At 36.3% G+C, this 12919-nt stretch overlaps 1 protein-coding gene across 3 annotated transcripts in view; it reads left to right on the top strand.

Annotated features, from left to right (window-relative positions):
- RABL3 (RAB, member of RAS oncogene family like 3) overlaps positions 1–7073 on the top strand; it is a 37154-nt gene extending 30081 nt beyond the window's left edge. Inside the window, exons 6-9 of one of the 3 annotated variants that reach the window (XM_069472682.1) lie at positions 2599–2670; positions 5942–5980; positions 6329–6370; positions 6548–7073. In XM_069472682.1, the coding sequence (XP_069328783.1) occupies positions 2599–2670; positions 5942–5980; positions 6329–6370; positions 6548–6613 (219 nt within the window). In that variant the 3' untranslated portion in view covers positions 6614–7073. The remainder of the gene's footprint in view (positions 1–2598; positions 2671–5941; positions 5981–6328; positions 6371–6547) is intronic. The other 2 variants (XM_069472683.1, XM_069472684.1) reach the window with 2 other exon arrangements.
- Positions 7074–12919: the final 5846 nt, after the last annotated feature.

The raw sequence follows: 12919 nt of genomic DNA, 5'->3' as shown, positions 1-12919 counted from the left end.
TCTCAGCTCCCACAATGGAATATTTAATGTAGATATGCCAGGTAGTCAGCACTGGACCATGATTCTCCAGAGATTCCTGCTATATAGATATCTGATATCCTTGTGGAAGAAGTACTGAGGTTACTTTATTGGAACATTATTTCCAAAGGGAAATTTACCATTGAATACACTTAATTTGTTCCAGTGCTTACTTTTAATATATTTCTAAATGTATCTGTTTCTAGTGGCTGTGGGTTTCTGTGACAATCACCTATATGTTTAATATATGTTATTCCTACTTGCCTTACAAAGACAAGGCCATCTTTTAATTGTTAGACAGATGTAAAGGTACACAAGTAGTGGAACTTAAGCACACATGATCTCCAGGGAGTTGAAATACAACATGCTTTTAGCTTTTATCAATGTATGGCATCAAGAACACAGCAGAAACAACAATATGAGAGGGTCATGAGGATGCAGAGAAGAAAAAATGAGGAGGAAAATAGGATACAAGAGAGTTTCAAAAAGAGCAGTCAAAAACATTCCTCAAGTAAATATAAAGCCTCAAATAAAAAACTATTAATAATATAGCAGTATTAGTGCTAGTTTCATTAGTTACTGTATGAGTTTACTTAAAACTGTAGAAAAGTAAAAATAGATATACATTTCAAAGGTGGAATGAAAGTTATCTTCTGCCTAAATAAAATGCAAATTGTTTTAATTATAAATAGGTGGTAGATTATTTTTTTAAAATCCCTTTAGGCTTATTGTGTCTAGTACAAATTTTTCTCTGTTGTGTGTTTACTTCATAGTGATCATATTGAAGCATCTTCCCTAGTTAATAGTCCTTTCTCAAGCTCAGACAAGCTATTTAGAGCTATTAATTTTCAGGCTTTACCCTTAGCCACAATCAATGGCAGATGGCTCTGTCAGCTCTAAAAGTCTCATCGTAAGAATCATAAGCTTTCTCTAGCCTGGTCAACCTGAAATTGTGGAGCCCTAGAATTAAGTTTTTTGGGGTGTTTTGTTTGCTTGCTATTTGATTTAGTACTTTAGCTCTATTTAGAATTATCTATGAAATCTTTTGACATTTTCATAACTAATCAATATCCATTTTATAAAACATTTCTATCACAGGTCAAAAGTTTTTCTCTTCTTACATGCCTCAACTGGTATAGAAATGTGTTCAAACATCATTTCAAATATAATAGTTTGTACAATGATGTTTCAGTCTGTATAATTAATATATATGGAATTATCTTTATTATGGTAAGTGCTTTTTGTGTCTGAAAATTCAATCTGATAACATTTTCTTAAACTGAAGAGAGAAGGAAATTAGTATTTCAATACCTGCTGTATCTAGACATAGATTATCTTATTTAATACTCAAAAAACTCCTATGAGTTAAAGTATTATTATCCCCATTCCACAAATGAGTATGCCCAACTTCAGAGGTTTAGTAACCTAACCAGTGTTACAAAACAATCTTAGAAATGTTAGGACAGATACTCACATTCAGAGCTTGCTGCCTTCGAAGATCCCTGAGTTTTAAAAAATTTGCTGTAGTCTCTTTTTTGTGGTTTTAGAGAATGTATTATAGTTTGCAGCCAAAATTTAAAATGTGAGCCCTGAAATGTTGCATATGAATAAAATAAGTAATTGTTTCTAAATTCATTAGAAAGGATTCATGTGGGCCTAGAGTTATCAAAACAGAATAAATGCAACAATAATTTCAGTAATATCTCAAGAGGCACAGAGGGCCTGTAGCTAAAAGACAGATATCATCCTTGCAAAGGAGCCTACATGCTTTCCTCATAATTTAGTCTTAGGTAGCATTTGAGGTAAAAATCAAAGTACTCTGTTTCTTGAGGTGGCAAGCAAAAACAATGCAACACTGGAATTCCAGAGAAGGATAGTAAGCCCTTTAAGGTCTTTGCAAAGTTATTGTAATGATTTAATGTTCCACATTGTTTTGTCTCTTCTGGACCCATTTTTTTCCTATTTTAAAAAATCCTATCAAACAGTAGTAATATGTTTATTGTTTATTATCAAAAACAATATATCTTTGTGACCTACTAAGTGATGAAGTACCTTGCATCCAAGGAGTGAGAAATCCCTGGCAACTGTTCTGTTTGTTCTTTGCTTCCCTGAATCCTTATTTTCATGTTTCCTGCTATTCATATGAATTATACAGTACTTAATTAGTTGAGCACTGGTGAGTAACTAGTACTAACAAGTGAAATGTTTACTGCTTTTAATGGCTCTATTTCTGGTTTTCAGGGTAAATGTAGGTAGGTCACTTGATTAATACCTTGGTTTTATTGTTGGCATAATATTAGTAATCCTGTCTTCCTCTATGAATTATTTGATGATAACTACATTGATTCCGTCAGTATACCCTAAAATTGCTTAACTGACAAAGAGTAGGTGGCCTTATCTTTCTTTAGTACTTTCTGCCTTGCTTTGTGCATCATAATTTGAAAATTATTTGAATATTTTATGAGAGTATTATGCCTAATAGTATTATTCCTAAAGAAATGTGCAACAGGAAAGGTTATGACTAACAAAGAGCTTAGGTTTCCTAACTTTCAGTTGTGGATCTTATGTTTTATCTTCTAGGATTGCACAAATCCACGGTATTTAGCTGCAGGTTCTTCCAATGCTGTCAAGCTCAGTAGGTTTTTTGATAAGGTAATGGCTTCAATTACATTATTTTTAAACTTAATTTAGATATTATGAGAGTTTAAACTTTTGTAGGATCCTGTGTCCCTTTATTCCTTTGTACGAAATTTCACAGCCTGAATAATACTTGTTTTGATCTCTCTTATCTGTTGGTATAATTGCTCAAGGCCTGCTGATGTAGTTATTCCATCATCAGTGTTCTCTAAGTAAAGGGTGAAAGCTACTGAATTTAAATGGGGGTTTTTAAAAGATACCTCTCCTTCAAACAAATTATGTTGACCCATTTTCTAGCTGTTTTTGTACTTATTCACTCGCTTACCCACCCCCCTACCCCCACACACACACAAACAAAAGGCACTGAACTGAGGAGATTTTACTTAGTTAAAGCCTGAGTTCTTTTTGCTCTCCCAGCTATTAATATTCTCCACATGAATGTTACTGTTACTTTTTAAGGTTATATCGTTTTCTTGATTTCCTTATGTTTCCCTATTAGGAATCTTTGCATTTCAATTATTGACTCTTTGCTAGTAAAATCTTATTATCCTAAACTGGAATGAAAATGTAGAATGACTCAGCAAACCGGCAAATTAGAGCTCTGTTTGTCTTTCCTTCACAAGGCCATACAGCTGCATTGACCAAATTTAAGTTGTTCACCCAATGTTGACATTGCATAGTAAAGTAGAATAGGATGTCTTCCTGGATGTTATTGAAAAAGGTTAATTCCTGTATTATATTCCTTTTTAAGTGAAATCTCTTAAGAAAAACATTTCCTCATAGCTCTGCTTGATGAACCATTTTTCTTTTAACTATTTAGGGATCTAATATTTGGCCCTTTTGTTCAATATATCAGCATAAGATAAGCTCCACTCCCCTCTATGTTTAACATTAAAACACTAGGAAAGTTTTGTTTCACTGCAGAACTTCTTAACTAGTTCATGGCAAATAGGGTACAAGTGTACTGAGATATTGATTCCCGTAGTTCTTAGAGCAGCCAGAGCCCTCAGGGTTGGGGACTGGGTGATTGACAGCCTCTTCCATTTTCCCCAGTCTGCTGTACAAATACTAGCTCTTTCTGTGTCTACTATGACATGAAAACTGTTGAGAACCACTGCAAGGAACCAAATTTTCTCTCCACATTGTTTTCAAACTTAAAATGTAAGCACTTCCATTTGGTTTGGATCCATGGCCCCCCTATGATACAAAATTCTGTCCCCTAAGAACAACAGCTTATAGATGTGGTCTGACATGGAAAGATCCCACAGTATATTGTTTTAAATTTTTTAATAATTTATTAATTTTGAAATTTAAAAAATAAGATGTGCTAACTTATATCCTAGAGAAACAATGGGTTATAGACTAGTGTAACCCAAGTTGTCAGGCAAGCTTTTATTTAAAAAAAAAAAAAAAATCAGGAGCAATTGTTTGGTTTTAGGAAGGGGGCAAGATTTGGTAAGAGAAGTAAGTACATTGCGAGTTGTGGGTAAAGAATTATGACCCAAAGCAAAAGGTAATTTCTTTCTTCATTGCCTAAATCACAACAAAAGGTATGTGGCTTAGGAGATTGGCCAGACCTCTGGTCTAACGGGTTTGCGTGAAACTAAGGGACCTGACAGCTAAATTTCACCTAGTTTTCTGTACATCAGATCTCTCAGAATTTAGTGTAAAGATTTCCTCTCCAAGAGGAAGTCTAACTCCTTCTGCAGACTCCCTTGGCTAGTGGTAATTCTGTCCACTCTAGAATGCTAAGATTTTCCTGTCCTGCCATGGTGAGAGGAAAGGGAATCAGTCCCCTTCTTGGTTTCTTTGGGGTCAAGTGTTTTGAGATGTACACTAATAATGAACAAGCTTTTCTACTTCTGGGACCATTGAATGCAACTTTACCCTGAATCTCTTGTGGTTAACAGTAACCCAGCCATAGTTTCCAAGATAAAAATAATCTGGATGAATGGCTTTCAGGCCAGGGAGAGCAACCTGTCACATGCCTTGGAAGAACATGTTCTGCTCTTATTCCAAGGAATTTGTAGCTTTACAATTCCAGATCCAAATGTTTTAGAGTTCATCTCCAGTTAATCTGTATTCTTATCTGATTAACTTTTCTTATCACAACAGCTCTATGTAAAAAAAAAAAACAGATGCTTCTCAATTTACGATGAGGTTATGTCCCAGTAAACCCATTGTAAATTGAAAATATTGTTAGGCAAAAATGTATTTAATACACCTAACTTATCAAACACAGCTTAGCCTAGCCTACCTTAAACATACTCTGAACACTTACATTGGCCTACAATTGGGCAAAATCATTTAACACAAAGACTATTTTATAATAAAGTTTTGAATATCTCATGTAATTTATTGAATACTGTACTGAAAGTGAAAAACAAAATGGTTGTATGAATATTCAAAGTATGGTTTCTACTGAATGCATAATGCTTTCACACCCATCATAATATCAAAAAATCACAGTCAAACCATCAGGAACCATTTATAATACTGCTTCTGTAACCATTGCAGTTTCTCAAGCGTTAGAACAGAATTTATTATTTTTTAAAATGTTTTTCATTATCTGAAAACATGATGCTCTTTAACTCATTACATTTCAACATATATTTTGAGGGTTTTTTTTTCAATAGTGGTGATGGATTTGTGCAGATACATCTACTGCTTGAACTTGATTTTCCTACTGACCAAATACAGACCATTCTGAAACTACTGAATTGAGGGTGCAGATTAAGTCCATAAATAGAAGCAGTCAACAAAACAGTCAGACTGCTTTTTGATGTGTCATCTGCTTATGCTGAGGACATATAGAATTTATCACTGTTTGCTATAGGGATGTGGTAGTTTGCCACATTAAGCAAACTCCTCTTTAAGAAATAGCTACACTATTGTTGCAGGCAATTGCTTTGCTTTTATCTTACAGATTCTATTTGGTCCCTTTTGGGGCTGACTGCTAATAAATTTAGAGTCAAATTTACTGCCATACTCTAATTGCCTGGGATCTTATGTCATTGTCTCATTATTTAGTTGTTTTTGTTGTTCATTTATTTTGTTTGATCTGTCATTAATACTTTTTGGAATGAGGCAGGCCTTTATGGAAATACTCTCACAATACTGATCTTGTTAACAGCAGATTTTAACTCATTGTACTGAATGTCTACTGCTACTACAAAGACCCTTAATTTGGATATATTCTTTTTAGTCCCATTAGTGGCCGCCGTAGTTAGCCACTTTTTCCAGGTATGTGTACTAAGCACTTAAAATCTTTATTTGTTTCTCACAGGTCATAGAGAAGAGATATTTTTTAAGAGAAGGTAATCAGGTTGGTATTTCTCTTTTCTTGATAAAATGGATTCTTAAATTTGGACAGGTGATTTCCAAATTTATTTTCACAAGTGGTTAAAAAAGGTTGGGGAAAGCCCTTTATAGGCACAAGCAACTGGTTTTCTATCCTATTAAATACAAAAGGAGAAAATTAGAGCAAAGGGAAAATAAGGGTCTAAGAACCAAGGAGAATCCAGGAACAAGATTCCATTATAAAATAATAGAATAAAATCATTTGCTTGGATCTCCAAAGTTATCTGTTCAGAGTCTGTCCTAATACAAATAATTTATATAAAAGTATAGTAGGTAAGTATTACGAGATTCACCTTCATCCTTTCTGCTTTAGATGATACTGTCACCAATTTGTTGGCAAATATTTTCCATTTTGGTAGAATTTCTTTTTATTATTTAATCTTATGTGGTTTTTTGAGAAAAACTTCATAAAGCTAGTTCTTTAAGTAACAACAGGCTGACATACAGAAATGGAAAATATGGAAAAAAATTACTATTAGCATTTGAACTTTTCATGATTGAAACTTAATGTGATTATCTTTCTTGCCTGCAGATTCCAGGCTTTCCTGATCGAAAAAGATTTGGGGGAGGAACATTAAAGAGCCTTCATTATGACTGAATTACACTCATCCTTCAGAAGAATGAGCAAGCAGTGGCAGTTTTTCACAGCTTTCTTCTTGCTGTGTCGATTGTTAATGTCTTCTAACAAAATCATCTTAAAATGCTACCCTTCAGCCTCGCCCTTTAATGGAAAATGAAGGAAGTGACAACATGAGAGGCTTTGTCCCCGTTGTCTCTGTTCCTCACCTTTCTGTCCCTATTTATGGATTATGTAAAAGCCCTGTGGAAATATGAGATATTGTCAAAATGATGCAGTAAATGAGCACTGACGGAGTACTGCAGAGAAAATTTACCCTTGCCTGGAACTGGAGGGTTTTTTGGGTCTATAATTTTCCCACACTCATTGCTGAAGGCTTAATTGAGTACTTCAAAAATGTATCTCTATTGTTTTACCTTCTTTTGAGGGGAAAGGTTATGTTAACCAGCTCTGAATTGTCCACCCCAAACAATGTCTGTCATTTTCAAAGATGCAAAATGGTGTTATTTAATTGTCTCCACCTTCATCACACACACAGATGCCTAATAATAGCAACCCTTGTCTCCCTCTTCTCTCCTTTGCAAATGGCTCAGTGGCTGGAAGAGGCGGACTAATAGCTGGAGTTAAATATAAATACAGATTAATAATACATGGAGAACAGCACCATCAGAAAAGAAGAATTCTGTGAAAAATTGACAGCTCCTTTACTCTTTACGTTGCAGCTGTCTGCAGTCTCATTGTTTTCTGTTTAGAAATAGATATGGTGAAATCTAAGACCTGCACAAGGGCAGTAAGAGATTTGTAGCCTGTTCATTTTTTTTTTTTTTTAGGGAAAAGTCAACTCCTAAAATGTCCGTTAACTATAGTCAGAAAACTAAGAATATTATTCTGTGTCAACAATATATTTATGGAGAGAAGTAAAAATAAGTTCCACAGCAACACATTTACATGAATTATCAACTGGGATCCTTGGATTTCATAATCACTCCAAAGCTGCTTTTTGGGGGTGGTGTGTGTGTGTGTGTGTGTGTGTATGCATAATTGTTCATCATTACTTTTTTTAACCCATCTTTTTACTTGTTTAACTCTCTCTATACTAACTTCTTTTTTAGTATATAAACCTGGTTTCTAAAAACTAATTCATTCAACATCTTATCACCCGTATTCTCTCTCTGGCTCTGTTGCAGGTCTCTACACTTCTGATTTTGTTCCATATTAAAAAATAATAATGACAAATACACAGTTTCAGCTTCATTTAAAGCTAGAGAAAAAACCAAAGTCACTTTCTATTCCATTTTAATTAAATTTTGGAAGTACTTCGGGAATCAAGGTATGATAAAAAGGATATTAAAATAATGTTAGAGAGTGCTTTTAGAAAGGCAGTCTTGGGAATTTGGAAAAGAATTTTTAAAGCAGTTTTCATCAGCTAGACTATTCTCCAGACTTTCTTTACTTCCTCCTTGATAAGACCTAGCCCTGGTTTCTTTTTGATATAGAGAGCTATGCAAATCTTGATCTGTATGTGGAATTTGTCACAAGTATGTTGTAGCAGAGTATGTGCAATTGGGAAGTGGAAACCGAAGGCTACACAAAGACCTAAACCAGCTAAAGCTCTTTGTATTCTCCTTTAAAACATAAAGAAAAACCCCTTCCTTCCCTCTCCTTTCTTTCCCTTAATTAAAAAAAAAAAGAGATCATCCTAATTTCTTTATTTTCTACCTTATTAAAAAATAAAATAACCCATCACTGATTGCTCTAGAGTTAACCTAGAAAAATGAACAGTATTCCTCAACTCCATTTCTTCTTGCTGCCAGGCCTGATTCCCTAAATCATAGTTTTCTAAAAAAATAAATTGTTGCAAATATTAGTAGTAGCAAAATAAGGCTTTTTGCCCAAATGAATGTTATTAGCTGGAGTTCTTCCAAAAGAATGTTTTTGAACATTAACTTTTGCTAAGACTTCCTGAGAACTACTCATAAAAATTGCTTTTAGGTAATACAAAGTATAAGTATCAAAATATTTTTAAAGTGTTAATTAAATCTTAATTTTATTCTTGATGGGAGAAGTTGGTAGCAACAGAGAAAGATTTCTTTTTCCTGTTATGATTTAGAACTCTAATCAATATTCTCACTCATCGTGGAGGTGACCACATGTTAAGGCATATATGTGGCCACTCATCTGTTCCCTGGGTAGGTAGGACCCTTAGTTGGAATCCAACTAAGGATTTGGGCTGGTCTCTCCACCTTAATGCTGATGGGGTTCAGGACACGCTACCCCAAAATATAACACCCTGGTATTTGAGAAAACAGCAGAAACAAGAAGGTCACTCACACCTTCCCCTCACCCCTTCTCCCCTAATGCAGGCCATAAAACCTAGGTGACCTTTCCCTGAAGTGGGTCATAAAACTGTCATTCCAGAGGTACCCTTTATCCTTGAAGACACAGAGACACTAAGAATCTGAACAAACAGGACTTGCTAAGTTTCCTCTAGTGTATTACCATTAGATCATATCCTTTTTTCCTCCAATCATACTTCTGCATAAATATTCATAAAAATATATAGGTTTCCCTGTTTCTTTGGGTCATCATTTCTTTTTTTTTTTTTTTTTTTTTTTTCTGAGACAGAATCTCACTCTGTTGCCCGGGGTTGGATTGCCATGGCGTCAGCCTAGCTCACAGCAACCTCAAACTCCTGGGCTCAAGCAGTCCTTCTGCCTCAGCCTCCCAAGTAGCTGGGACTACAGGCATGTGCCACCATGCCCAGCTAATTTTTTTCATATATATTTTTAGTTGTCCAGATAATTTCTTTCTATTTTTAGTAGAGATGGGGGTCTCGCTCTTACTCAGGCTGGTCTCGAACTCCAGACCTTGAGCAATCCTCCCGCCTTGGCCTCCCAGAGTGCTAGGATTACAGGCATGAGCCACCTCGCCCGGCCCGGGTCTTCATTTCTGAAGGCTCCCGTGTCACATAAAACTTACGCTAAATGAATTTGTATGTTTTTCTCTTGTTCATCTGCCTTTTGTTATAAGTGCCTCAGTCATGAACCTATAGCAATGGGTGAGAAAAGAAATCTCTTCTCCCCTTTATAATGCTCTAAGAAAAGCTGCTCCTAAAGGGACTGATCCATATTAGCTTTAGCTTGGGTTCTTAGAATTCCCCAAACTTGAGGCATTCATGATATAATCCAAGTGCCCTGACACTATTTGGTTTTCTGCCCATTCTGAAAATGGGCTTCATGGAACTGATGTGCTGGGCCATCAGACTGAGGTGGAGAGCTCCTAACTGCTGCCATAATCAGAGGTTTTTAGTCTTCATTTCAATAGTGTGTGCTATAGCACCCAACATAGAAGTAGGACCTCGTGTGGGTATTCAATAGATGGTGGCTTAACTGAGTTTTTAAAAGCACAGATAGCATCCTATTTTAAGAAGTTTGAAGGTCTAACAAGATGTCTGCATTGATTTAGTATCTGTTAAAATTCAAAGGAGGATACTGTTTTGGGGAAAGGAGGAGAAGGAAATTAAAAATTCATTTCTCCATAGTCCCAGGACTGAGCTAAATCACTGTGGTAGGAGAGAAAGGGTTCAGGAAATCTGGCCCTGGGCCTTAAACATTCCACAGTATGTTTGCCTATGCAAAATATCTGGAGCTGGAGTCTGTAGGACTGCTCCATGACGTAGGAAAGGGACCAGACTTCCAGTTACGATTAATCTGCACCTCCATTTAAGAACTTAAAGCAATACCTTTCACACTCAAAAGTGTATAAAAATCCCCTGAAGTTCTTGCTTAAAATGCAGATTCCAGGATTTCATCTCTCCCCACCCCACCCTGCCACCCCATCCCCAATTCTATATGTATAGGATAGAGCCAGGATTTTGTATTTTTTATCAGGAAAACTAGGTGATTTTGATGCAGCTAGTCAGGATCTAGCCTTTGAAACAGACTAATAAATTCATCAAAAAGCAGAGACTATGGATTGTAGACTCTGTACTTTAGGAGTGCCATTATAGCAGAGTTCCTCAAAGTTCATGTTTGGCTGCCTCCACGTGATCTCGCCTTAATGAACTGAACCACTCTCAAGGCTACACCTGCTAAAGTGAACACACGGTGACTGTCATACCTTCTGTTGGCAAAACAGGAAATGTTTGTCTTTGATATACTGAACTGAACCACTCTCAAGGCTACACCTGCTAAAGTGAACACACGGTGACTGTCATACCTTCTGTTGGCAAAACAGGAAATGTTTGTCTTTGATATACTATTATCATTTTTATTACTGTCACTTTCTTCCCTCTAGGTATATCTCCTTCTCATCAGTGCCTTGCCATCGTATACACACCCCTTCTTTTGTATCATGTTTGTTTTCTCGGCTAGCTAACCACTAAGTTTTACCAAGGTCAGCAGTAAGTACTGGTGAAGAATAGAACCCCTAAACTCCAACCAAATCGTAAAGCCTTGCTCAATACCATCAAGTATATCAGGTCATCCATCCATTCCATCTTCTTCTTGGAGACATCTGTCCGGGAGTCCTCTATTGTCCAACTCCATTCTGGAGTGATTGCTCTGTAGGCCTGTCACGCTCTGCTTCACATTACCCTGTAACAATTTCCAGCTACCTGGATGTAACATTTTCCACTTTCTTGGTGTGGGTCAGTGGTCTTCAAGTTGGGATGGGTACAAGTATGCCCTCTAAGAGGTATATAAGCACAGATAATTTTAAGAGAATCCATAATCACCCATTTCCAACTATGGAAAAGGAATAGTACTCTGATATATCACCCCAGGGTACAAATGTCTTCAGGATACCCACACAAGGACAACTCTAAATATTTTTTTTTATTTAAGGACTTTGCTTATTCAATTCCCCACAATTATTATATTATTATTATTTTTTTAATGCAGAGTTTCTGAAAGCAAAACAAAGAGTTTTGGTAGGAAATATGCAAGGCTGTGGCATGTTCTTTCATGGCAAGACTTCTGTCTGGTCTATCAAAATATCAAACAAAATTTTTATCAAAAATATACAGTGAAAGGCATATAAAATTAACATTTTTATTTCCCCAGCCCCTTTCTGAGTAAATGAGTTTGGCAAAGCACCTCTAAGTAAAAGTATAATATTTAATTAAAATGAATGATTCCAGCAGGTGGGTAATGAAGCTTTTTCTAATCAGGTTTCCAATTATTTGTTTTCAACACAATTAAAGAAGAACCTAATTGAGTTGTTGACTGACAAATCATTAAAAATAATGTTCAATGATAAATCACTGTGTGATTTTTAATATTCAGAAGTGAGTGATGGAACAAAATTCCTTCCATTCATATCTACTAATTTATGTGAATAAATTTTCTCAACACTTATTTCTATAAGATCAAAAAATAGGATGAAATGATACTGAATCCTGTCTCATTTTAGAAATAATAATCATTCCTGGATCTAGGAATTAAAGGGGGGATATCTACCTTATTAAAAGCATTTCCAGAACGATTGTATTTCTTATGCTTAATAATTACTATGCAAATATATAGTATTTACAGGCCACTGTCCTAGAGAAGAATCTTCCAGTCTCCTATCTGGAGCGTAAAACATTTGGGGGTAGCATGCTGGAAATTTAGTGGGAGGAGGAGGCTGGAGGTTTTAACACTACGATTATGCTTAGTTTTGATCCTGCTCCTGCTCTCTAGGCATCTTTTCTTCTGGAGCTTCTGCAGAGAGTAAACCTATCTGGGAGAGGCAGACACCAGGAATCTCCAATTCCTGCTGCCTTTCAGGTTCTCTGCCTCATACATTCCCCATTTTAGTTCACTGACTCCTCCTCTGCCTGGTTTTACACAACTTTGTTTTTCCTGCTCACAGCTTTGGGATTGTGACCCTGCTCTGGTCCAGTTTGTGTTTGGCTTCCCCCTATACACAACCTACTCCTTCTACTGGCTGTCTTTGAATGCTGATCACCCTGTCCAGGAGGTTCCTTCTATTTCCCCTGCTTCCCCAGGGCCCTTCCCTGACTAGACCCCTCCACGCTGCAATTTCAGTCATATTACCCTAGGCACTGTTTATTGAATGGACTGCACTTCCACTTTTCTATCTTTGCACACACTGTTCCTCTGCTCAATACACTTTCTAGCCAACTCTTATTCTATGTGGCTTGGCTCCGGTAATCTCTTCTGGGAAGCCTTCCCTGGCCCTGCTGGTCTGGGCTGGGTGCCCCCAGTCTCTTCCGTAGCACTGTGGGCTCTTCCCTATCACGTTATGTTGTAATGGTCCTTGAAAATTGTTCAATAAATAAGCATATATATAATTACATTAATTAAAATGGAAGGCCATTAGACA

This window comes from Eulemur rufifrons, chromosome 7, assembly GCF_041146395.1.
Source record: "Eulemur rufifrons isolate Redbay chromosome 7, OSU_ERuf_1, whole genome shotgun sequence".
In the NCBI taxonomy this organism is placed as follows: Eukaryota; Metazoa; Chordata; class Mammalia; order Primates; family Lemuridae; genus Eulemur; species Eulemur rufifrons.
This window is presented reverse-complemented; position numbering and strand designations above follow the sequence as displayed.